Here is a 23,400-nt window from a genome sequence, read left to right on the forward strand (position 1 = left end):
TATTTACAAATTAGGTCTCAACACAGCGTCTGAAAGGTGTCAGCTTCTTCAGCCACTGCTTCAAAGAGCCTCGGCACAGTCACTCCTTGCAGTTGGTCTTCGCTCTCACCAAACCCCAGAACAGTCATTGCAAAGAGGTTTCTTAAAAAGCTAAAACAGTGGATCTTTTTCCCCTTGTGGCCAACAGGGATTCCCCTGGGTGTAGTGAAGTAACAGTTGTTCTCTTCAGGATGACCGGCCTGGCCTATTAGCTGGAAGCAAAAGGTGGTCATAGTCAATAAGAAAAAGATGACAGTCTTCTTACCAGGCTAAATTTCATTATTACGCACTTGTATCACTTTTGCCTGTGCGACCACAAGTATTACAAGCAATATATGAGGCAATATAACAAATGAAGTAAAATGTAGGCTGATGCTTTTACAAGTAACTAACTGTGAGGCTGATGGCTATGTTTTTTAGAAAATCAGTTACCTACAAGTATTTTGTCCTAAGGGAACCTCTTATGAATGTTTCGTGAAGATTGTACTGCAAGTTCCTGAGAATTGCAAGTATTATCACACAGTTACAGATTCCTATCATGGTCACAAACCTTGTGCTACAAACTCCCATTAAAATTCACTTCCAACCTCACAACTTACAGAGCATCTTTTTTTTTTTTTTTCATCTCAATGGAAATGTGTTGTCCGTTTGCCTGTTCCCTGCTGAAGGAGGGAGTGGTGTCTCCAGAAAGAGGTTTTTTACCAAGTCATTACAGTCTTCGTTCAGGAGCACAGATACAGTGGTATTGTCTCCAGACTGAAAGCAGATGTTCTAAGCAGGTAACGTTTGCCTACCAGTGACTAGACTTGAAGAGGAATATGGTTGTTTATTCAGAATCGTTTAGGTACAGTTGGGCAGAGCTCAATAAAAAGGGCAGTGCCAGGCTTGGAAAGTGGTGTTTATCTTTTGGGTGTTTATCTAGGATACGTAGATCTACCAGTACATGACCTTCTGTCTGCACTTTTCTCGGTTGCTGCAATGTGGACATCTTTACTTTTGCCAAGATTCAGAGTATTTCGTGGAATACTCCCGGCTGTAATTGCCCTGCTTAAGCTGTCTACTCAATTTTGAACTGTTTAGTTGAATGATTTTTTTCTCAAAGAATTTCCAATATTTTCTACAGTCATCTTTAGAAACTTTTTAGATGTGGAAGATTGAAAAGGGTATTTTTCTTTCTGCTGGATTCCTTGGTCAGTAATTGAAAGAGACAAAGAGCATCCGTCAAGAAAATCACTGAAGTCTACATCAACACTTTCTTGCAAATGCTTAAGCACCATGAATTTCACACGCTGTGGAAAGCCAAACACTGGGGCTTTGGAAGCTCTGTTCTGGTTGTTTCTGTTCTGAGTGGTGGTCTTGCTCCCACACTTTCAGAGAAGTTTGTCATATATGCCCTGGAGACTTGGGAAAAACCTCCTATGGAGACTGCCTGACATAAAGAGTCCTAAAATGCATTTACAGTGAAGTCGGTGTTTTTCTCCATAATGAAATTGAATCCAAGATCTTGAACTTGAAAATAGACCACAGTTAACCTACTTTCAAGTGAAGATATGCAGCAGATGTGAAATACTGCACATGTATGGATCCATCAATAATTCACGGACTGTTGCTTGTTGCATAAATATTTAGGTATGCAAAGTGCAGGAAGCGTGCTGACACGGAGAACTGAGCTTTCAGCCCCTTGATGCATGTGGGACAAATACACCAAATGACAACATGAGACAAAGCAATGGCTCTTTCTTGAACTCCAGTGTAGTAACGTTAGCTTTCAGTATTTAACCAACATTAATATCAGTAAGATAGTACGTTTGTCTGATGCAAAGATTAGGTTATCCTGTATTTCAGAGCTAACCTTGGTAAAGAGAGTGTAAAAAAATATATGATCCCCAAATCAGTTAAAGGTATTAATCCTCATGTGGTATGAGAGACATGCAAAACAAAAGAAACAAGAGCAGGTTTCACTGTCAGCAAATACTGGTTGAATTCCAAACCCTCCTAAGTTAATATCTAAATGAATACGTTCTAGTAAATTCTTCCTATGAGAAGTTAATCCTGAATATTTACACACAAATCAGAAACAGAATTAATCCTTGTTATCCTAAAAGTATGGTGCAGTATGTGATCATGTTGAGATCTTATCGCTGCGTTTCAGAACATAAGATGGAGAGAGAATTTCTGTGCTAGAAAGGAATGAATCTTTTTAACAAAATGAATACTAGCTCTCATCCAAATGTTGGTCTGTTGGTCTCGTGCCTTTGGCAATGGAATAGGTTCAGCTCCCAGCTGTGCTGCAGACTTCCCTTCTGACCATAGGCAAGTCATTAATTTTCCTGGTCTGAATTAATTGCTGGTATAATACTATTGTAGTGAGAAGTTCAGCGGGAATTAATCTGACCTTATGTGCTTCCAAAAGTCATCTATAAAATAATGGTATTTTCCTTTTTTTTTTTCTTTTTTTTTTCTTTCTATTTGTTTTGGTATGAGAGTGTTAGAGCCTGTATTTAAGGAAATAAAGGATTAAATTTCAAATGTCCTTTGTGTTTTAGAAGCTGATGCTTTCTATTTAGTAGCCAAAGTCTTCCTAAAAGAAAGTCTTCTAAACATTTATCTACATGGCTGTGTCTCATGTACATTATATAGCTTTTGCTTTTTATATGGGGAAAAAAGTATATAATAATAAGTATATATAATATTTTAATGTAATGTGTCCAGATTATCCAGAAACTAAGGTATATAGTTGTCAATGTACAGCACTGTCCTGCTAGATCATCAATGTCAACATTATTCCTGAAGTAACAAGTACTCAGAGATGTCTAAAGATATGTCCTCATTCGGTGCAGATTTCTGGTAGAGCAAGGAACTTTAAAACTTAACTTTTTGATCCATAGATCAACTAGAAGCTTTCAAAAATTTGCCTTTTGATTTGTAAATATTATCGTTATATAAATATATAGTATATATTACTTCTGAAGGATGTATAGTTTTAATAAATCAAAATGTTGTTCAAAAATTCGCTATTTTTATGGACTTTGCTAAGGACTTTTTCTGGGTTGCATCACCCAAAGGCTGTGTTATGTCTACTGCTATCAAAACCAGTCTTAACATCTTTATGTTTTCACCCATAGAGGTGGATGTTAGTACTGAAAACAATTCAAATGGTATTTGAAATTAAGACTGACGTACCATTACATTTTTTAGGACTTAACGGATTCTCTTCAATATTAATTTGATGATTTGGCTACATCAATTATTTAATTCCAATATTGCTGCTAATTTCTTTATCTTACATTTACCTCAATTTTAAAGTTGTGTTATTTAATCATTAGTGATTTTAATATTGGTTTGACTGGTTCAGCTTTAGTGATCTGTAATCTCAATTTTCTTTTGTTTTACTACTCACAGTAAAGATGTTTAGAAGGAACAGTGAGTAATTTCTTTCATTAGGTGACTTGAAGCAGAACCAGTGCGAATCTCTGGTGGTACAATAGCTTGTTAGAGTCTTTGTTGTTGATACGTATTTCATCTGCAGCAAAACCTCACTGGATCCAGACAATAAAAGATACCGAAGTTGCCGTCGAGGACACCTTATACTGGGATTGCAGAGCAAGTGGGAAGCCCAAACCGTCGTATAGGTGGCTGAAGAATGGAGAACAGCTGTCAATAGAGGTAACATTCACTTCTGAAAAACACGATGACGTGCAAAAGTAGCAGTACCTCATACAACAATGAGAATTCACAAAAGTTCATGTATTTATGTCCAGAGAAATACTTTTATATAATTTTCATGTTTGTTTGTCAAGAGCATCCAGTTGGAAACTTCAAAAGCTGATACACCAGAAACACAAAGACAAATTATATTACACAAAAATAACCTAAAAGGAGATTTAAAAACAATGGTAGAACCAAAGAAATAATTACATAAGGAAGGACTGGAGAAAGAAGTAAATTAAAGTTACTTATTAACAGCCATAAATAAGGAATGGAGAACTTAAATTATTTTGTTATACTTGCCGTTGTAATTTCATTAAAGGTAATAAGAAAAGATTTTCAAACTTCTTGAGGAAAGGAGACAAAAATTGTAAAAAGCTGCAGGTCACCAGTGTTTGATGCAAAGTTTGAAATGTACATAGCAATGTAACATAGTTCTTTGCTTTAATACAATTGTTAACCTAGTGGAAAGTAATACATTTGGTGACAAGGGAAAACTGTTGTACTGAGGATGTCTGCCAGATCAGGAGTGCAGAAAAGCATCTGATACCCCTATTGATTTTAGTTCTCACTGCTACATTGAGAAAACTGCAGAATTCAGGTTATCAGAACTATAAACCAGGGGCAGTAGCCCATAGTAGGAAGGCATTTTGCCCTTAGCCAGTGCTGTCAAGAGTACTTGAGTGTTGTGCTCAATGTTGGCACCCACAGTTGAAGAAGGGAGGACTGCTCAAGTGAATTCAGTGGATGGCTATGAAAAATGATCTAAGCACTGAAAAACAATTCTTACCATTCAGACTGTTATAGTTATATGATCACTGAAAGGATTGGTAGTGTTTCATGGACAGGTTCAGTGAGGGAGTACAAAATATCTCAGTGATTTAAGAGCGCTGTTACTATATTACACAAAGTCACTGAGGTAATGCACTATTTTACCTTACCAGTAAGTACAAAAAATACCTTCTCTCGTTCAGATTTTGCAATTCTCCACCATGGAGCATTGGTGTCAAGCCTTTAGGCATGATGTAAGGGAATAAGCGTGGCTTTGGAAACGCTTAAGGGCTGTACGCTGTAGGACTAACTCATTAAAGGCCGGCACTGAGGAGGCAGCAGAAGAGGAGTTCTTTGTGTATCATGAATTGTCTTCAGCTCCTGTACTGCAATAATCCTCCTTCATGCTGGGTCTGCTCCACAAAAGTTTCCTGCCGGGGTTATTCTGCTAAGCTCCTCTTCCCCATAAATGAATCTGACGTAAGGAAGAATAAGAGCAGCTCAGGATGCTAGAAATAGGATCAAGATGTGGAGATTCAGGCCTGTTCCTTTTAGGGCCTGTTTTGTCCTTTGTCTAACAGCCTGAGCACCTTGCAGTTAACGGGGAAAGGACCTGTTAGGAAGGGAAGGAGCTGAGCTGAGCTGCCTTAGCCAGAGTCACCCTTCAGTGGGGCCAGCTGTAAGCAGCCCTTAGCAGAAAGGGCAAAGAGGGAGTACTGCTGCAGTAGGCCTAGGGAGCCATATTCGGGGCATTTGTTAGGCACTGCTGCTCAAAAAAAAAAAAAAAAAAAAAAAAAAAAATTGTTTTTAAGAAAATAGTTTGTCCCTCTCTTTATTATTGTTTCTCTGTCTTTCCCCAGAGGAGAAGCTCTTTTAGTTTTGTCTTTGTCACTGGTTCCTTTTGTCACCAGTCCCTATCACTCCATCCTTCAAAGTAGTCACTTCTTACCATAATTCATGTAGTTTTCCAAGAAGTATCGAGGTGAGAAGCACCCTATACTTCAGTAGCTTTGTCAGCTCTGAGGCACTGAAATACGTCTTCCTTTTAATGACTGTTGGAATTTTTTCTGCATAGTATTACAGAGAGCTCATTAACAAATGGCAAGTGTGAAATCTCTAAATAGTATGAAATGCCAGTGCCATCTGTATATTTTGGATACTCTAGTCTGCTGTGAGGTGCTTTGTATGATTTTGTCCACATTTCTGGGGAAATATGAGGGTATTTGAGACTAAAAAGCCTCTGTGAAACCAAGCAAGTTTGAAGAATTGATTTTATACGCTGCATTGCTAAATCTCAGTGCTACCATACCATGATACGGTTATATCAATTATTTTAGAACTGTTCTCACATATATGCTGTTACATCTACCCCATTTATCATATTTATGCTGTCCTATTCATATTTCTTACTTATTTTAAATTTTTCACAGGAAATATATCATCAATAAAGGTATTTTTCTTAATATTCAGGGAAGGATCCAAATTGAAAATGGTGCACTTACAATATCAAATCTAAATCTGACAGATTCTGGCAGATACCAATGCATAGCTGAAAATAAACATGGTGTCATCTATTCGAGTGCAGCGCTCAGGGTTGTAGGTAAGATTTTCCTTTCTACTAAAACAAAGACCTCATTCTCCCTCTCCACACCCCATCCACTACTCCACCTCGTTATTATTTCTACTTTATAACTCACTCTGTTGCTGTGACTGAAATAAACAGTTTTGGCAACCTAATATCTTTTTATCTGCAGTGCCGAGGACTTTATTCATCTGTTTCCAGAGGATTCGCAGTCCAATCATTCATTGTTTTAGAACAGAACACAGATACATTATTAATTAGGGGAAAAGCATACACAAGGGCTTGGACACAGGCCTAGAGATTAAAACCTCTCACAGGGTCTGGAATCAGCACTGGCTCAGCACATCAGTCAGCTGCACTGACCTTCTGCAGCGTGGCTCCAGCGTTCCCAGGGGAGCAATGTCATTTAAAAGCAATAGGCTGCTCTTGTGTGCAGCCATTCTTGATCGAGGGGACAAAGAATTGTCATTCAGTCATTCAAATGATGCGTGCTGGAGTCTAGAATAAATGACAACCATTTATTTGAGGGAAACAGTGAACTTGCAGAATACCATATGCATTGATATGTTTGTGCAATTTCTGCTTCCAACATAGGAAGATTGATATCAAAACTAAGCCTGTAAGAGCAGTGTGTTTTGGGGCATGAGTTATTTCCTTTATATTGTATAAGGTTACACTCAATCAGCAGACTGCTCGCTCAGTCTCGTTCTCCTAAAATACTGAATTTCCTTCCAAAGTTCACTGTTGACATAGATAGAAGCCATGTGCCTTTTCTTAACTGCTAGCTAATACCAACTACACCCAATACCGAAGGAGCTGTGCTGTAGTTTTGTGTCATTTAACGTACCTGATGTGGCATTGTACTCTGACATGAAAATAGAAGCCACACAATTCCTTGAGTTTAAATGAGTTTTAATGAGTTTTAATGGTGTTGACTGCCCTTACTGAACTTAGACAAGTCATGTAAGCTCAAGTTCAGCAAAGCGTAAAGTTAGGCATGTGCTTGAAGCTTGTTGGGTTCAGTGAGCTTCAGATCAAATAAAGTCAGTATGATCTTACGTGCATGCTTCATTAGGTGACATACTTTGCAAAGTGGAAACCTTTACTTTTTGTATCAGTGTAAGGAAAAGAAACACATAATTGCCCAGCAGTAGATGTGTTGGAATTATCTAATTCATTCATGTTTTTAATTATGGTTGGAAGTTGAGAAGTGTCATGTAAGTGCTAAATAGTAATATCATTACTATAATTCAAGATGCTTTATTTCACTGTTAGTATCCCTTCTGTTTTAGCTTCTGCTCCAGATTTTTCCAGGAATCCAATGAAGAAAATGATTCAGGTTCAAATAGGCAGCACAGTTGATTTTGAATGCAGACCAAAAGCTTCCCCTAAGGCCAAATGTTCCTGGAAGAAGGGAGGTGAGCAGCTACACGAAAATGAAAGGTATTACGTCTATATTGGTTTATTTGTTTTAAGCTTACAAAAAGTGTGTTTAATGTCTTTTTATGCAATAACATCATCTGTAGATCCAAATGGTTGTAAAGCCTCTCTGGAATCTGCCTAGCTGGGGGAGCTTGGTTGTTTTTTAATTGTCATTGTGTCTGAGCACTGAGAGACCATGTATACAGCTTTCTTTAAGGTCAAGGGTCAGCTTTTACTTTCAGTTTAATGTAGAGTTTGGCCTCATTTAGAGAAAATCAGGTACTGACAGAAAACCTGGAAAGGCAAAGCCTATAAAACACTACTAAAAGCCTTCAGCAAAATTCTCTGAAAACAGTGGCAGGCAGACGGTTGAGGCATATTACAGCCACGATGATAATGTGGCCAAGAAACAGAAAGAAAAAAAGAAATAAATTTCCAGTTGGCAAAAATTAATAATTGGGAGGTCTAGAATAGCACTCTCACCATTCTAGTATTTCGATTTTTGCTGTTCTGCTACTGTGTTTGTTTTTCTGGGGAAAGTTATTACAAAGATGACTCAAAGTTATAGGTATATTTTAAAAGATCTATGAAAATATGCAAGGTTTGCTATGTAATTGCAAGAGGGACCTGATGAACCCAGACAACTGAGCTGAATGGTGACAGATTAGTGATGTCTAACCTGTGTACAGATGTGTAACGTGCTGTACACATACACTTTGGAAAGAAAACCGCTTCTATACAAGTATTGTAAATTAACTATGAACATTTAGGAGAGTAATACAAGCATCAGTGTGCAAAGGTGGGTGTAAAGGTGGGGTGACTTTTTCAGCTTTCTGTCTGAACAGACACCGGACCTGGTCTTAATGATTGCTTTAAATTGCCCTTCAAAAGCTGTACGCACTGGTTTCAGTCGTGGCGATGGCAGCAGGCAAAAGAAAGTAATGTTCAGTTTCAGAAAATGCTTTGAGCACACCTAATGCTGCCTGCTTACAATTACGCATTTGCTTGAAAACACAAATTAGGGCTTTTAGTTCTGCAAAGTGCAGATATTTCCAAAATATGTCCCAGAGTGTTTCCCACCGTATTTTTGATAACACACTATAAATGGCTTACAGAGGGAACATAATAACAAGCCAGTACTCCTGAATTAATCTAAATGAAGTCCACTTTCCTTCAGAGAAAAGGAGAAATGTGATTCTTTGCAGAAAGCACCATAGTTCATTACTGTCTGCTATGGATAATTACTATTCATTAATTCCTTGCAGTTCTACAATTCTTCCAATTCAGGAATGGGATTCCAATTAGCAGTACATTTTTCAACCATTAACTGAATTTCTAAGGGAGAAGTCTGTATTGGGGGTGTGTTGGGGCAGAGTGTGCCTTTTTTAATTGCAGAGAAAGGGATCGGTGAGTTCCCAAAAGGGATAACGCAGGGCACGCAGGTCCAGCATGCTCTCTACCTGGGAGAGGCAGAACAAGCTTAAGTACATTTGGACCTCAGACCTACAGTAGCATTCAGGCTCTCTCATAGAGCACTCCTTGAGAAAGAGATTGAGGGAAGAGATTTCCCCTCACTTTACAATTCCTATTTGCATGTAGAGAGCAAGCAGAGAATTCACAGTCTTAAGAGTGCAGCAGGTTGCTTCCTTTCTGGAAGTAGGCTCCTGCGAGGGAACAGCTCTTGCCCTGTATCCCAAGTGTACATGTAGATACATACATGTATAGTTCCCCAGTCCCTTTGTCCTTGAGTAGTTAAAACTATATTCTTGCTGGTTTGGTAGGTTTTCTTGTGGTGTACCGGACTTGTCAGCTTTGTTAAAGTATGGGGGCGATGGAATATTTTGTGTGTTTTTTTGTGTAAACTTAGGCAAATGTTGGAGCTTATCCTCTCTGGAGAGTATGCCAGCACAGTCATGTCCAGGCAGTCCCAAGCACACTCCACCAGCGCTCTGATACAATAAAGCCAAACACTCCATTACTTAGAAGTATCCTTGGTATTTCATTTTAAGGAATGTTACATTTCACTGGGGTTACTGATCACATTACTTTTGTAAAGCCTGAAAAATCTTCATTTTGCTGGCACTGTTGCTTGTATTTTTAATTTATTTTTAAATGATACTGCGTTTTCAGTGTGTAGAAGATCTGGATAATGACTCAGTAAATTTTAATTAAATGAGCTGAATCTCATGTATCTTGTGGAGGGGAGAAGATAGAAGTAAAAATGGATTTGTGAGCCTCTGGACTGAGAAATAGCTCAACATAAAGAATACAATCTTGCTTCTTGTTAGTTTTGCAAAATGTGTGACTTTTTTTAGAATATCTTGAATAAAGAAAGCTAGACAATGAAGAACATTGGAATGTAGAAAGCATTAAGGTACATGGATCACTGTAGAATATGCAGAAGTAAAGGCAAAAAAACAGGAATTAAATGAATTGGGTACTAAAGCAAGAAATACTTCCCTCCAAAATAGTTTTGGACCTCTGAAACAAATCATTTTGGATGTAATGAGCATGATAATAAAGAATTAGCAATAATTATCTTGTCTTCAATGATGCCAGATCAGGTACTGAGTTTAGGAATCTGTGATTAACTGGCACAGGTCAATTTTTACCCGGTATTATGGTTATCGTGTGTATCACCATGCTAGGAGCCGCTTGTATTCACTTAGGCTGTTCTTTCCCAACCAGCTCATATAATAAGGCCTTTAATTTTTTTCTGTAGAGTATATTATATCTGCAGTCATTAAACCTGGTTGTTTTTATTGTAAATGATTCTGGGGCGGCTTCTACTGATGGTAGACCACAGGCCCCAAGGCCTCTATGGGGGCAAGCCTGCCACCTTCTCTGTTGAAAGTTGGCCTAAGAAACCCCATCTCCTGGTGGATGAGCTTTTATTTTTCTTGTATCCTCCAAAAAATGAGTATTCGTCATTTTAACAAAGGTTAAATGCACTTGATGCTAGTTTAACTCGCATCTCCATCAAAAACGTAAGGCACTAAAATATGACAGGTCCTAGATAAATAACCCTTTTAAAGATTTCTTTAAAGATATTTATATTACATTCTAATATCTGGCTGAAGGAAGATTAAGATTGTGAGATCATGCAGAGCAGTATTTCAATGTAAACAAATCCACCTTTATTCCTAGAGCTTTCTAAATTTACCAAGAGCAGAAAAAGATGAAAAGATACTGCAAACTTTTAACTTCACTAAGAAGCACTGCAGTGCAAGTCTCTCAAAATAATTTTTAGTTTTAGCATCTTTAACTATGGCAAAATGATGTCAAAGGAAGGGGGAAAGAAAAGAAGAGGAATTGTTCCTGATAAAATGTTGCATAAGTCTTATAAGGATCAGTGACTGGTTTTATCGTCACTGCAGTTTGAATTAAGTACTTCTACTTCATTTTGCGTTGCAGTCTGAAACGCTGTGATCTGGAAAGCAACACATTTACTTACCAGCGCTTCAGTAAGAGCTTATTTTGGCTGGCTTTCTTGTAAAGTAATCTGGTTTAATTTAGTTGGAATTTGCTTGATATATCAAAAGCAGTTTTGACCCACATTTTCACTGATCCTTTGTACTGAAGAGTTATGAACAGGAAAGTAATACATTTATGTTTGGTATCATATTAATAAAGGTCTAAAATACTTGGCTTTTCTGATGAATAATCTGACAAATATAAGAAGGCAGTGATTATTTAGTTTAACTATGTCTGTTATTTTAGCAACAAAGTATTCTAATGGGAAGATGAGATTAGTTAACAGTTGCATTAATGACACCAAATTTCAGGTGGCAGCCTTGACTCAGAAGGGCTGGGATCTTGGATCCTGAGGCTTATGCTGGCCCTCAGCTGTGTGTGTGGTTGTACTGCACCAACACTTCCATTTAATGGGATTTTGATGAGTAAGGCAAAAATATGTAAGCTTCTAGCTAGTACTGACACAGTTCTCTAAGCAAGCAAATATGGGGACAGTGAACGTGGAATAGCTGGAATGCTCTTACAGGCAGACAGTGAGGTCAACAGATTTCGGATTGGCTTCCTGGAGCATCGCTTGCTCTCTAATCCCAGATGATATTTGTCTCAGTATCTGTAAATATTGAAAATAAGGTGTGGTCCATAACAATAGTAAAATAATTTATCAGTATTAGAAGTGTATGAGCTTGTTCCACAGTTGGATCTCTGCATGGTCAGTTGTGATTAACGTAACTGATAACAAGTGATAATCTGAGGAGTAAAGCACACCTGACGTACTGGGTGCAATTAATGGAGTCTGTAACCTCACTGAAGTCCCTCAGCTGTTTGGAAGGCCTGTAATGCCAAATACACCCTCCTAGTTCAGGGGAGAACAGGAAATCTCTCCTAGTTTTGCCTCTCAAGTCAGTAACCCTAAAGTCCTGACGTTGGTTAAGCCCTCTCCCATTCTTTTGACCTCAGTCAAGGAGCATAAGAGTGTGGACCTGAGTTAAGACATGTAGGTGTTCTAGGTATTTTTTATGCCATTCGTTTGACTGTTGGAGAAAAGAGTCTTCTCAAAGACTGATTTCCCACAGGCTTGCTCAAGAGGATGATTTCATTTTTGTCAATCATACTTTGATCTGAGGAGCAGATAGATCCTAAATCAGTCTCCAGTTTTGCTAACATATGTGCCAAAGCATTATTCAGCCAATTATCTTCGTTTTACAGGGCTAAAAAGTTTCTGCTGTTTGCCAGCACATCAGAAGTATGCAGGTCATGAAATTCACTCTGAAAATTGCTGGCCTTCAGCAAAATGTATTGGAAAAAACTCTTGTAGATACAGGGAACACTAAAGGGTGTATTATTTTTCTGTGTTAGAAATCTAGATCGCTTCCTGGCAGCAGGCCAGCCGCAGTCTGTTTGTTTTGTAACAGCGTGTGAATATCTAATAATTTTAAGTGTACTAAAAGCTTCGGTTTCTCTAATGCTTCAGCAGGAAGGGGTAGAGCTATTTCTGGAGTTTGTGTTTTCATAAGCTGCACTGCATGTACTGCTTTGTATTTGAAAAAGTAAAGAGTTGCTCTTTCTAATTCACCGGTAAAGATTTTATTTTGATGATAAAATTTTTCTTGAATTGATTTGTTGTTTTTTGTTAGTTTGTTTGTTTTTAACTCTGAAAACAAACCAAAAAAAAAAAAACTCTGTCTTGGTTTTAATAAGCCTATTGCTTCGTTATTTTAGACAAGCTAGGTTTGAAGATAGCTTAGAGCACTCCAAAAGTGATTTGCTTTAATTAAACAATAGGCATTTTCTATTTTATACCCCTGCCCTATTTTTAGTTTGTTTGATCTAAGGCATTGTCAACACTTGTTTTTTTTTATTATTTGTTTTTAGCTTTTTTTTCTGCTGGAAACTGCTTCAAAGTAGATGATGCAGTACAAGCCCTTGCAGGATATACAGATAGAAGGTCCAAAAACTAAGTAGCTTCCTTGCAATCATTATTTCAGTCCAGAAAGTCTTCCCAGTCTTGCCCTGCAGCCAGTGCTGCACTTCCCTGCTTGCGTTACCCTTCATCAGCTGGCACAGCACAGGCAGGTTCACGCAGCGCTGCTCACGCTGAGCTGGTAGGTGCAGCCTTTGAGTGACAGAAGAGCAGGGAACTCGTAGCTTCAAACGGGCATCCTGCTTAGCCCAGGCTTGGGACAGGTTTTGAGAAGAAAGGCAGTGCTCCCAGTTCCCAGCTAAACACGGCAGCCTTCTTAGCTACTTCTTGTCATATGTATTTAAGTGTAGAGGACTGAATCTCAGTTGGGACAAATTATTGATACAAATTTGCCCCACCTATACTAAAAATAAAGCAGCAGGGGTGTGCATTTAATTTTGTACTGAATAAAGCAGGAGGTTAATAATGAAGTACATGAAAGAGAGAGGACCAAAAGTCCACACGACTCTTCTGAAGAGGGAAGACAGCAATGTTAAGTTTCATGACATTTGCCGTCTTCTCTGATTATACTTATTTTGACAACTGTGTAAGACTCTCCAACTAATGCGGTTAGAGGTTTGCCTCGAGTATTAATGTTGTTTGCTGTTCTGTTGATTCTGTTTAGCGAGATGTGGGGTGTTTGGGACGTTTCCAAAATGCCTGCTAGCTAAGGTGCCTAGGGACCTGGCAGCATAACCTCGCCGTGATTCATTTGATGCCTTTGAAATGGATTGGTGTGATATGAGATAGAAGCTCTGAAGCCTCTTGGCTCAGGTGTATCAGGAAACTGTGTTTACTTTTTTTTTTTTCTTGCAATTATTCTGAACGTTTTTATGTACAGCTGGTTCTGTAGCTGCTCCAGGTTATCTCTCGGTTGGTGGAAGGTCCTGCATCTAAGGATATGACAGATGGAAGGCCCAGAAAGAGGGGATTAAATTAACCTTTCCTTTAGGTCCTTACAGTGCTGTTGTCTGGTATGTCAACTCTACTACTGGGATGTTGGTGCTCTTAACGTCTGTAACAGTAATGCACGTCTCCTTCGGTTTACAGTTTTAGGAGTGTTTCTGTTTTGTTCCATGCTATCTGTCCTCTGGGCATGATTCTGACTGCCTGAGTTTGTTTGGAATGGAGGGAATTTTTTCCCTCAAGTCCCCCCACAAAGCATACCTCTGTCTGCATGTCTGCAGGTCACTGCTGCATAGTGTAGGCGAGGAGAGAAGACAGAAATCTGCCACAGCATGAAGTCTTGAGACTGCTTTCTAAACAAAACCTGAATTTATACTTGCATGAGCTCAGTTCTGCTCTGAGGAGTCAGTGGTGCAAATGAGCTATTGACTTGAGTGAGTCCAGCGTGTTGGGCTTGCATATGTGAATACTGAAAAGTGCAAAATGTGGATTGCTTATGAAAAATCCTAGTGCATCATCCCCATAATGGTATGGTTATTTCAAAGCTGCCATGCAAGACTGTGTAAACAACATGATGCAGCTGAAAATTATTCCAGTTTCAGTTGGTACAGCTGGAAAAGATGAAGTTAATGTGGGGTCTCTCAGGTACATACACGTGTACATATCTTAAACATTGGTTCTCCTGGTGTCCAAAATAGTAACTGAAGGCGGGGTGCAGCTCTGTTGTGTACCATCAGTAACAGAGCATCAAAACTTTCCAACACCAGCTTGGTAGTTGATGCGGTTTGATCTACCTGGTGTAACAGAATGAGTATTCAGACATTGCGTCCACAAACCAATACGGCAACTTTTAAATCTTTTCTCTTTTAAAATCTCTTTTAGAATCATGTTCTTAAAGGACGGAGGACTGAGAATTGCCAACGTGACGAAAGTTGACACTGGTAGCTACACCTGTGTGGCAGCAAACCAGTTCGGAACAGCCAGTGGGACGACAAACTTGATAGTTACAGGTGGGTGAGCTGGAAAGGGAGAGGGTCATCTGAACGACGATTTACATTGAACTGGAAACTTTGCAACAGAAGTCTGCAATGATGTGAATTCTGTTTCCTCTTTGAACAAATAACAAATATGTTGAAAAGTAAAGTGTGAGAAGTTATGCATTTAACAATATATAAAAATAAAAGAATAAATGTTTGATTAGTTGACAGAAAAGAGACTGACAGATGGTCTTTGGTTGGCAGAGATGTTTCTTAGCCCTGGGATCTCAGATCAGGGAGTTCTGAATGCCTTCCTCCACTCTCTTACATACTTAAATACTACACAATGCAATTACACTTCTAAGTACTTCTTAACTTGTTTAAAAAAAAAAAAGACAATGCATGCCAACCAAAAATATTTAAGGTCATTATACAATCTAATCCAAAAACCTCTTTAGCGCTAAGGAACTATGCACTTATTTGTTTATGGAAAAAGATATGGAAGAAGCTCCAGCTGCAGGAGTGTTCAGGGACTCCACAGGCAGTAAAATATAAAGTCTTTTGAAAGCTAATTGTGTACATAATTACTGTTAAAAGGGTTCTTGCCCCTTTCTCCAAGCCATCCATTACTAGCTGCTGTCTTAAGATACTGGATTAAAAGGACAAGTGGTTTGTGAAGTTTTGCTGAATACTGGCTTTTCTCATGATGTTCTTTTCTGAAGATTGGAATATCTGAAATATTCTCCAGATGCAAAATTATTTAATATCCTACTGCATAACGTATCCTATATATCTCATAGATCCAAACAGAATTATTTTGTTCAGTGAATTAACAGCTACAGATTTTCAGTCTGTTTCTAAATGATTCATGCCTTGTTATATACCAATAATAGAATTATGTGCAGAGGATTTATGGAATGAAATTTAATTTTTGCAGTATTTACAGCACTTGATTTTTTTTCTGTTAGTATGATTCAGGAATTGCAAGCAGCTATTCTTAATGACACTATTTATGTTTGATATGATATATGGGCCCAAATATCCAGTGGATCCTACCCTATATAGATTTCCTCTAGTTTCCAGGTTTTGTTAGCTTTTCTTCCCACTCCCACCTCTTAATTTTCCCAATGGCTGCTACTACAGCTTCCTGCTCCAAAACATGCAGGCTATTGCTGAGATCCACACATGCTTATGAATGGTTATTTCATTGCTGGGGGTTGCAGTGCATTTAGCTTGGTAAAATAAAATCTACCTGGTAAATGTGTAGTGATGCAATGCTCCAACAAGAGAGGTCAATCAGTGGCATTTATAGTCCAGCTGCATAATTCAAAGTGACAGTCATTAATCAGGTTTGAAGAACACGGTAGAATTAGTAGCAGGCAAAGCTCAGTAATACAGAAATCCAATAACTGATATTTCTTCTCTCAACAGAGCCAACGAGGATTACTTTGGCACCTTCAAACATGGATGTCACTGTTGGAGAAAGTGTTGTCTTGCCTTGCCAGGTTCAGCATGATCCTATCCTGGACATCAGCTTCACGTGGTATTTCAATGGGACGCTCACCGACTTCAAAAAAGATGCCTCTCATTTTGAGAAGGTCGGGGGGGTAAGTTCGAAACACCATCTCTTCACTTCCTTGTAGATGTATGCAGCACGAACAGGCACACTTTATTTTTCAACATAAAAACATATTTTATTTTAAAAATGTTTCTTCTTTTGGGCCTGTAGAATATTCTTCTAAGTTGGAGAGAAATCATTAATTGAGCTAGCTTACTGCACATAACTTGCTGTACAGCCACCTAATGCTTTAGACCTGAAGTGTAAGTGCCTACCTCTGTATCTGAATCTGGCCCTGTGTGATTTTCCCAAGAACACATGAAACATAACAATGACAGATTGAGGAACTCAACTCAGATTTTGTGTGCTCCAGCCTAAAACCTAATCAAAAAATCACATCTTTCTTTACTTTTCCTACACTTGTGTCCCTAGCGTATTTCTCACCATTCTCTCTGAGCCTCCTCCAGTGAGAGAGAGAGACCATAAATCTCTTTAAATATTTCTTATGTAGGATGAAGCGATGCTGCTGGTGGGGGAATGGTTACAGTAATGCTTTTCAGAATTTAGCTTTCTAATCAAAACACGAGAAGTTAAGCATTAAGACAGATGAAAGATATAATCAATTACAGCAATGGGCCTTATTTCAAGCAAGCCATGGCCAAGTAATAAAAAGACAGACAGCTGAGCATCAGCACGAAACTGGTCATTTTAAGCCTTCATAAAGTTTCCTTTCATGTCATCTTGCCAGATCTTCTGTTCTGTAGGGATAGCTGTGGGTTACACACTTCTGTCTGTGAAACTCTGAAATTTCAGCACCTAACTTTTTTTTTTTTGCCTGTAAAACATCAAAAGATTTAGCATTTAATCAGTAGGCACCAAACACACAGGACTGTTCCACAGCTTGCAATTGATAAAAGCACACCTGCATGTGGAGATGATGAGATTTCCTTGTAAGAGACATGAGATGTTCGTATATCATGTACATTTTGATAGAAATGTTTCTAGAATTACAAACTGACCATCTGTCATGCTGTAATGGGAATGCTCGGATTTCATAGCCCGTTACCTTCCAGTATTGCTACATGGCCTTTATTTATTTAGTAATATTTCCCCCCAGCTGTACTCTTGTCGTGTATACAAATAGTGATGCGAGACAGGAAAGGTTAAAAACATTCAGAAACCTCAATCTCACAGTTTTATTGGCTCAGTTAAGGATTCATAAGCTGACTGGAAAATGAAATATTTTTTCTCACTAAAAATTCCAGCTTTTTTTTTTTTTAAACAAACACAGACATACTTCCAAATCAAAGCCATGTTTACGTTCCCACACCCTTCCCACCCCCACCCCCACCCCCAAAAAAAAAAAAACAAGCATCAAAAATCAGTTTTTCACAGAAAATTATCAGGCAGTCCTGAAGAAAATCTGAGAGTGAGTACTGACTAACTCAGACCTCTGAATCTGGAACATTTTTCTTGGGAGTTTGTCATAAGGGACAGAACTAGGAGTTCTTATCGAATACAGATATTTAGTTTTAGTTTTGTTTTTTAATCTCTTACTTGCGTAAAGAAGGGATTGAGGCTTGTAAGTAGAAAACTCGCTATGTTACGAAGAGATAGACACAACTATTTTGTAGACTTCGTCTGGATCCCACTAAGGGTGATGGAATAATTTCTTGTGGAGTTGCACGAGCATCGCAGTAAGTAAATAAGCCTAAGTAAGTCACAGTGCGTATTTGTTAAATGAAAATACCTGTGCGTAACTCAGCTTTGTTGGATTACATGGCAAAAGAAAATAATTTTTCAGTGGATAGATTCCTATGTAATGATGTCTTGGAAGTCCCTGGCATGCATGCCTGAGGTCCCCAACATGTAGTTATTAGTGAGAACATTATGGGATCACCACCTGGTCTTGCAGATGGTTAGAAAAATATAGGATGTAACACTGTCATACTGGTCTTCTTTGTTAAACAAACAGTTTATACAAAGGGGATGGCAAACCAAGCAGATTCCCAAGTAGCTCCTGGTATCACCTGCTTACACAGCCCAGCACTGGCTGAAATTGTTATGCAGTCAGGAAAAGCAAAAGCAATTCCAGCAAGTGTTGGTACTGTGCGTGCACTTCTCCTTATTTGTATTCCATCTAGCATGGAGAAAGGAAGGTGACCTTACTGTCACCTGGACTTGTCCACACTGACAAAGATTTAATCTGGCTAGGCAAGAATGTGGATACTGCTAATGGTCTGCAGCGCCATGAGAGGTGAGAGTGCCTCCTACATTGTCTTATTTTTGCTGCTGCACATTTCTCCATTTTCCACAATACTTTGGGATGCTTCCCCAAAATAGCCACAAATAATTAAAATGCAGTGTTAATGTTTCATTGTGGGTTTTGTTGTTGTTGTTGTCGTTGTTGTTTTGCTTTTTAATTTTAGTAAAATTATTCTATTTGACAGTCCCCTTTGCCCGGATTTTAAATAAGGTTTGCTAAATTTAGTTCATGTAGAACATGATTTGCTTGTGACTATCTGTTGCTGATCATTTCCTAAACATCCCATTCCAATCAAGTAGATAGATTTTAGATTGCTTTCAACTTAACTTTTAGGGTATTGTAAGCAATCAGCGCTGGATTGTCCTCTAAATGCTTACATCTTTGTTTTCGTAGAAGAGCTGGAATTGTATTTATATTGTCACACATGAAAGGGAAGCAGGCAGAATTGTTTTCAGCTTGTGAGTGAGACATACTAATGCGCATCCTACAATTTAACTACAGATGTTGACATCAGTGAATTAGACTCAAGCTCAAAAAGAAATACTTGTGACAAAATGGCACAGCTGATTTGCATATTGTTAGAGATTTGTCTGAAATAATAGCATTCTCCATGAAAATAAATTATTCTTGAAAAATAAGGATGAAAACAGAAATACTTTCTGCCCAGTCATTTTAGGGCAACTTTATCTTCAGCTGTTTTGGTTGATATCGTCTCCACTTGCAAAATATGAGCTTAATATTAAATCACACGGTCGTTCATTTAAGACCTTTGTATTTTGACAGAGTGCATCAGGAGATTTAATGATTAGAAACATCCAGCTGAAACATAGTGGAAAATATGTTTGTATGGTGAAGACAGAAGTGGATAGTGTAGCATCTGCAGCAGACCTTATAGTACGAGGTAAATTTCAGCTTTGGTTACCATAAATTGTGTTTTCTTACTGTTGTGTATTGTAGATTACAGAAACCACGGATGATGTAGATTACAAAACTAATTCATCTGTGACTTGAATTATGTGATTCTGCCTTGCAGTTACGGAGAATTTTAGTTCAGTTTGGGATGAAGCTTGCTTTTTCCCAGAGAAATTAATATAAGAATATAATAAATCTTGATGTGTCGTATTTTCTCACTGACAGTCTTTCAAGTCACTGATGAGTGGGAACTCAGCACTGGCAGCTGTGATGTGGTTGTGAGTTGCTGCCTCTGCTAAATGACTGAATGGGGTTGGTGACTCCATGGTCCAGCATCCTTCCTGTGAAATGCGCATCTGCTGCCAAAGCCTAGGAAAGGCTTTGTCCTAGGGACACACTGGAATTTAAAGTATATAATGCAGGGTTTGTTTGTTTTTCCAGAGCAGGAACGCTTACAGCTAAGTCTGAACTGTAGCTTTCATTGCTGATGATGCAGCTACATTTATTGCAAGAGAAAATCTGTAATCCAGGAATGAACATTATGCAATCAACATTTATTCTGTGTATTTTAAAATATGTCATGTATTTTATAATTGCTTTTGTAGTTACTTCAGCTCTATTTGGTTGTGCAGAATGAGGATTTTTCCAGAATGCAGCAGGACACTTGCCTGACTGAATAGCTGCTTAGGGTGCTGCTTAGGTGGTCTGCTGAAAAATTGCTACAGCACATCATACACTAAAACAGCTGTAGATAATAAATTGGCAGACTACAGAGATGTAATAGTAGATTAAAAGAGGATATCAAGGACCAAAGTAAAAGACAATGTGGAAAGGTACAGAAATCATGCTGAATAAAGGTTCTTGAACTAAAACAAAACCCTGTCATATGTATAGTAGTTCAGGGTTACTATTTCAGAATTATTTTATCAGATGCAAGCTTAGTGAATGTTAAAAAACAAAAAAATATATATATAAATATTCTTATTCCAAGCTAAATTGTTTTCTTCCTTGCACAGTATTCGATACAATGGGAATCCATACTGCGATTTTAGGGATTTTCAGGGTACTGGTTTTACAAAATACCTTCTCTTTTTCAATCTTATCCTAGGCTCACCTGGGCCCCCTGAACATGTAAAAGTGGATGAAATAACTGATACCACAGCTCAGATCTCCTGGCAAGAAGGCACAGATAATCACAGCCCAGTAACCACTTACACCGTACAAGCAAGAACACCTTTTTCAGTTGGCTGGCAGCGAGTTACAACAGGTAAAACACAATTCTTGTTACAAGTTCTGTTGGAATATGTTCGACTAGGGGACATCATGGTTCTTTTTCTCTTTTTAATAGTTCCAGATGTGATTGACGGAAAAACGTTCACAACCACGGTGGTGGATTTAAATCCTTGGGTTGAATATGAATTTCGTGTAGTTGCCAGTAACAAAATAGGAGGTGGAGAGCCTAGTTTACCCTCAGAAAAAGTAAGAACCGAAGAGGCAGGTTAGTGGGTTCTTTTATTTGTTTTTAATTCAAGAATCATAGATATGTTCAAAAAAAAATCATATCCTTGGCTCACTGCAAACAGGCTTGGCGTTGCCATCGAATATAAAAGTCTATAACTAGTTTGTTGATGATTTTTCCATTTAGCTGTGGGACAGTTTGTGTTGCATTACACATAACATTTAAATAAATTTCAACTGTATTTAGTATGCCAAAAGCTGTCTGTTTAGTTAGTGCTGCAGAGTATAAAAATGTTAATGGATAGGAAGAGGTGAATTTTGACTATTTTTTTTTCCCCTTCCTGGTGTTTGGTCAGTGTATACCTTTCATGTAATAAGCATGTAGCTCAGAACACATTAAAACCCCCAGTGGTATTTGGAATAAGGCCATTGCCTGATACATCTGCATGAGTTAACCCTGTTGAAAACCTGAAGTATGCCACTGGCTTTTGGAAGTTCATAAACATTAAAGCAGATACAGCATATAATATGTGAGGTTCTACAAACGCTGAGAAAAATATCTGTCTGCCCCAAGGAGGTAAAAAGCCAGCTGACTGAAGGAGCTGGGCCTTTCCAGGACTGCTCACGCTGGTTCAAAAGCACTTGCCTTGATTTGCAAAAGAAATAGGAAAAGTGCTGGGTTAGCTTCAAAGAATGAGGTTAACATTATATGATGTCACCTTGTCTATCTATACTGCACAGACAGCTGTACATTTCTTTTTCACAGTTCCTGATATTCCCCCATCTGAAGTCAGTGGGGGTGGCGGCAGCAGGTCTGAACTGGTCATAACATGGGATGTAAGTTTTCTGGCAAGCAATTTTCTTCACAGAATGGTTGTTTTCATTCAAACTGTTCTTAAAAGATGAGTTTTCTTGGCTGCAGCAGCTTCTCATCTGGGATGTATATGTGCTTGGTAACATTCTGCTATGTGAGCTATGCACGTTTGCCTTCCCTCCTTTGCTTGCTACTGTGCTAGACTGCGATCAGTAAGAAATTTAGTTTGTCTAAGGTGATTGCTTCTGTTCTCAAACAATTGTTGGGCTGGGAAATGGGCGTTGCTCAAAGGTGGAGCCAAAGCGTTGTGCTGGTCAGTGCAACTTTACAGTCTGTACTTTGTTACCATTAACTGTGAATGCATGTGCTAACCCATACAAAGAATCAGATACTACTTTAAGTTATGTATCCCATTTCTAATGAGTTAAAAAATGTTAACATACTATTATGTACTAATATTGATGACTCCCTGTGGTTACTTAATCATAATCACATGGGGGGAAGGTATAAGCCACTGTACAAAGGTAGTATTGGATTCTCCAACAATTGACTAAGCAATTAATATTTTTGAACTATGAATTTTGACTAGAAATTGAAAATAAGCGTTTACTGAATGGCGCCTTAAAACTAAGCACTTAGTGGAAAACAAGGAGTATACCTGAGAAGTATGAACTTCTCTTGAAGGGCAAGCCTTAAAATAGGTTCAAAAGAAAGCATTTCACTCTACCGTACCAGAGTCAATTTGTTGATGGAATGATCCCAGATGTAGTACCAGAACCTGTTTACAACCTTGGGCATTAGCATGGTGGCGCTTTCCTCCTGCAAAGCTTTTCCAGTGCTGTATGTAGTGTCACAGACCAGACTTCTGTCATTGTTTTCTTTTCTCACAGCCCATCCCTGAGGAGTTACAAAATGGAGAAGGATTTGGATATGTTGTTGCTTTCCGTCCCTTTGGCACCACAACATGGATACAGACAGTAGTCACCTCTCCTGACACACCCAGATACGTCTTTAGGAATGAAAGCATCTTGCCCTTTTCACCGTATGAAGTCAAAGTTGGAGTCTATAATAACAAAGGAGAAGGGCCGTTTAGTTCAGTAACCACAGTTTTTTCAGCTGAAGAAGGTATGTGGTTGTCTCCAGCTATTTAACAAGCTATGTTTCATCAGAGAACATAGAAACAATTGATGCAACTAAGATTAACTGGAATATAAACATATTTGCACCATTACCAATGTTGCTGATCTCTCGTGTTTTGATTTCCCATTACAGAGCCTACTGTAGCCCCTTCTGGTGTATCAGCGACTAGCCTGTCCTCCTCAGCCATCGAAGTCTCCTGGACAGCCATTCCCTGGAAGATGAGTAGTGGAAGGCTACTGGGTTATGAGGTGAATTCATTTAAAATACATTAAGTCCTGAGTTCAGCCCAATCACTATTGAGAAATCAAGATTCTGTTTAAAAAAAAAAAAAGGTTTTTTTTTTTTTTTTTCATAAAAGCAATTGAAATCAAAGCAAACAGCTACTTGTTTAGAGTATTAGACTTTAGTAATGC

The 23,400-nt window shown here is 38.4% G+C and overlaps 1 protein-coding gene across 1 annotated transcript in view; it reads left to right on the top strand.

Moving 5' to 3' along the window:
- LOC118248097 (contactin-3-like) overlaps positions 1-23,400 on the top strand; it is a 72,248-nt gene that overhangs the window by 42,900 nt on the left and 5,948 nt on the right. The window contains exons 6-16 of the mRNA XM_035546717.2: positions 3,569-3,705; positions 5,989-6,118; positions 7,393-7,543; positions 14,745-14,872; positions 16,271-16,446; positions 19,447-19,564; positions 20,684-20,842; positions 20,924-21,073; positions 21,800-21,870; positions 22,738-22,972; positions 23,120-23,235. Of these exons, the coding sequence (XP_035402610.1) occupies positions 3,569-3,705; positions 5,989-6,118; positions 7,393-7,543; positions 14,745-14,872; positions 16,271-16,446; positions 19,447-19,564; positions 20,684-20,842; positions 20,924-21,073; positions 21,800-21,870; positions 22,738-22,972; positions 23,120-23,235 (1,571 nt within the window). The remainder of the gene's footprint in view (positions 1-3,568; positions 3,706-5,988; positions 6,119-7,392; positions 7,544-14,744; positions 14,873-16,270; positions 16,447-19,446; positions 19,565-20,683; positions 20,843-20,923; positions 21,074-21,799; positions 21,871-22,737; positions 22,973-23,119; positions 23,236-23,400) is intronic.

Source organism: Cygnus atratus, chromosome 10 (assembly GCF_013377495.2).
Source record: "Cygnus atratus isolate AKBS03 ecotype Queensland, Australia chromosome 10, CAtr_DNAZoo_HiC_assembly, whole genome shotgun sequence".
Classification (NCBI taxonomy): Eukaryota; Metazoa; Chordata; class Aves; order Anseriformes; family Anatidae; genus Cygnus; species Cygnus atratus.